This window comes from Volvox carteri, assembly GCF_000143455.1.
Source record: "Volvox carteri f. nagariensis unplaced genomic scaffold VOLCAscaffold_322, whole genome shotgun sequence".
NCBI classification, from domain to species: domain Eukaryota; kingdom Viridiplantae; phylum Chlorophyta; class Chlorophyceae; order Chlamydomonadales; family Volvocaceae; genus Volvox; species Volvox carteri.
This window is the reverse complement of record NW_003307854.1, coordinates 1,635-4,849: the sequence shown is the minus strand read 5'-3', so window position 1 is coordinate 4,849 and position 3,215 is coordinate 1,635. Positions and strand designations below refer to the sequence as shown.

At 51.1% G+C, this 3,215-nt stretch overlaps 1 protein-coding gene across 1 annotated transcript in view; it reads left to right on the top strand.

The window, feature by feature from the left end:
- Nucleotides 1-1,434: 1,434 nt before the first annotated feature.
- The window catches only part of VOLCADRAFT_101056 (uncharacterized protein), a gene marked incomplete at both ends in the record, with an annotated part of 2,609 nt that continues 828 nt past the window's right edge, over nt 1,435-3,215 (top strand). Inside the window, 2 exons of the mRNA XM_002959519.1 lie at nt 1,435-1,667; nt 2,543-2,704. Of these exons, the coding sequence (XP_002959565.1) occupies nt 1,435-1,667; nt 2,543-2,704 (395 nt within the window). The remainder of the gene's footprint in view (nt 1,668-2,542; nt 2,705-3,215) is intronic.

Genomic DNA, 3,215 nt, shown 5'->3' with positions numbered 1-3,215 from the left:
ATGGTTATGGCACCGAGCACCACTTGTGTACCCGCATCAATACTCGCACGCAAGTGCGGGTTCCGCACGCAAGTGTGGAACTTGTAACTTGTTAGGGTTGAAAATCCTTCCGATGGTTCAAGGTAAAAGTGCCCCTAGTGGCAACAAGTGATAGGGAACGGAAATGTGGCGGGAAGGGGCTAACAGGCGAGGGTGAACGGGAGGGATATAGGGTGATAGGGAGCTGGGCGGCGCACGATCTCGCTGCTCACAGCAGTGCTGGGTGACAATGATGGTGCATCGATGGATGACCTCGAAAGAAGAAGCTACGGATGGCTTAGCCCTGTCAAAGGAAAGCCCCCCATGATAGTTCCATGGCGCCCTTGTTCGGGCCGCAGTTCCTTTTGTAAGCAAACGTGACTTAAAGCACCTTAGATACTCAAGAAGAACTTCAAGCACCATAACGCTGTATCAATAGCTCTTGGCACTTCCGCCATGGGCAGATTACGCCAATCGCCCGCTATGCCACATAAGCAAAAATGAAGCAACGGCCTTCATGATGACTTGACCTGTTGTTTGCAAGGGCTTGCACTTAGGGATCTTGCTTCCGGGAGGACGTAACCAGGTGCAGAGGAACGGAGGTGAACGTGATAATGCAGTGACATACAGCTATAATATAAAAGTTTAATAGGCTAACTGTCGACAAAGTGAGTTCGCCGAACTGCACCTTTCCAACACACTTGGATTTGCAGCTGTTGCGCAGCTTTACCGGACGCCGTACAATTTTGCTGGCCTCTGACAAAAGGCACCTCCCATAGCACTTCCAGCTCCATTAGCAAATGTGCACAACGTCCGATATTTGATCACAGGCTTTCACCCAACGTTTGAGCCCTTTTTTTCGGCCTGTTCCAGCTCTGGTGCGTCCGTAAAAGCTGCAAGCTTCCTACATATGACCAGCAAATGAGGAAGCCTGAACAGCTGCGCGGCGCCCTGAGAAGCTGCTGTGGACCCTGCAAACGTTTGCAAGGTACTGTTCGTTGCAAAACCTTCATGCTGTAGCCGCCGCACTTCAGTTCCATTGCTCTAATTTATTACGCGGTTATCTCAAGCATTTATTTATTGAACCCCTGCTGACGTTGCTTCAGGCACAGCGTCGCCGCTTCACGGACATCGACTTGCCTGACTCATTTGTGAGGGCAAGGTGCGACTTGCGGCAACTCATTTTTTTGAGGTGAGATGCTTGCTTCTCGAGCTTGTGTATGGATCTTTGAAACATAAGGGGCTTTGTCGACGGGCTTTCGACGGGCATGTGTTTGTGCAGCGCTCTGCTGCAAGAATATGGGCGTATGCGGCGTTTGAGCGTAATTCCGACAGTTGTGCTTTAGCTGTGTAAGGAGCCTACGAAGGCTGAAAGCTTGGCGGTCTGGCAGGAAAGTACACGTCGTTAGGCGAGACATGACCACTTCGTCCGATGTCCGTGACCTTCCTCGCGACAGAGACGACTGCTCATTGGAGTTGCCCAAGACCTTCAAGATCGACCGCATTCCACCTGGCAACGAGAATCTCTGCGTACACCACATTTCAACTCTCCAAGACCCCAGTGCGATGTTGCGTCGGCGTGAAGCAAGGGCCCCCATTGTCAACGCTTCTAATCAACGCAGTCAAGCTCACATCGTCTTCCGCTGCTGGTGAGTGACGCCGGATGCACGGTCGTCCGTACATGTCGTAGGTTAGTTAGAACGCGCCTAGATTTCCGGTCGTGAGGCCGTTACACGTCGTATCAAGGTCGGCCATCGTTCTTGGATTCTATGGGTGAAGGCGCGTTGCACATGGATAGACGAGTTGGTGACGGAGGGGGATTTCGGTATGAAATTGTTTGTACCTTGGTAAGGTGCGGCGTGTAGGGAGTACGGCATGAAGGTCTTTCCCCGTATGTTCACTGCGTGGGTGCCACTTTGTGTCCGTTCGTGATGTAGTGTTGTCGTACATACGTTCGGAGCAAAGTTTCTTGCTGTGGGTGTTTCGTGGCGCGGTGTTTTTCTCCTGTTGTGCCGGCAAGCAGCAACAGCAACAGCGACAGCAAAAGCACAAAGGCAGCAAACTGCAAAGATAAGGTCAGCAAACACAGATAGAAGCTGCAAAGCCGGCCGGTGGTTATTGTTGCGGTGTTCAGTGGCTTGTATTTGTGCGCAATTGTATGTATGTTTGTATGTATGTATGTATCTGTTCAAATGTGGGCGAGAATGTACTCACGCGCGCGCGTGTGCGTGTGTAAGTGTATGTAGGTGTGTGTAAGAGGGTGTATGTGTGTGTGCATGCGCGCACGCGTATACGTATGTGTATGTGTGAGGGTGCTACTGTTTTTACTTGTGATGGAGAATTCCCAACTGCCCGCGATGTGCCCGTGTGCGTATTAGTACGTTTCTGCATTTTGTGCGCAGCTGCTCATGTTGTTTTGCTGTGCAAAGTCTGTGCTCGTTGCGTCCCCTGCTAGCTGGTTAACAACGTGCCTGTGTGTGTATTTCCCTGCCCACCTCCCGCCTGATCCCCCCGCCGGTCTGAGCGAGCCTGGGCGAGGACTTACGTCGGCCGACTCGCGTCGGCCGCTGCCGGCCGCCTCGCCGTCAGCCGCCTCGCCGTCGGCCGCCTCGCCGTCGGCCGCCTCGCCGTCGGCATCTCGCCGTCAGCTTTCCGCGTTTCCACGTCACGGTTTGTCGTACCTCCGGTGCGTCACGCGCTAGTTAAACGCATCCCTTGTCTGTTCTGTGCATTTCCTTGTTGACGTTGCCTTATGTACGTCATTGTACAGTTTTGCAGGGCGTTACGTCTTGTTCGTTAGTTGGTTGTAAAGCGCTGTTGTCTGTTGTGGGTTTTTGTGGTTGTGCCGCATGCGACGTGCTTGTGCAGTCTTCTTTTGTTTGCATCATAAAGCAGATCATGGCCGGGCAGCAGATCAGCAGCTGATAGGCAAAACAGCAGATCAGCAAACATCTAGGAAAGACAGCAAACTAGACCAGCTTACCGGCTTTTAGCAGCACGTGTGCCGTGGTGTGGTGTATTGTGCTGCATGACAATGTAACTATTTTGTAAGTGTCGATTTGTAAGATTTTATGTTGCATAATTCATATTGCATCCTGAATAAATTAATAATATTTTACTCATGATTATTTCCTTAAAGCATTAAAGATAAATTGTACGTCAAGTAGATGTACTGTGCAATTTTGTTGTTTATACGC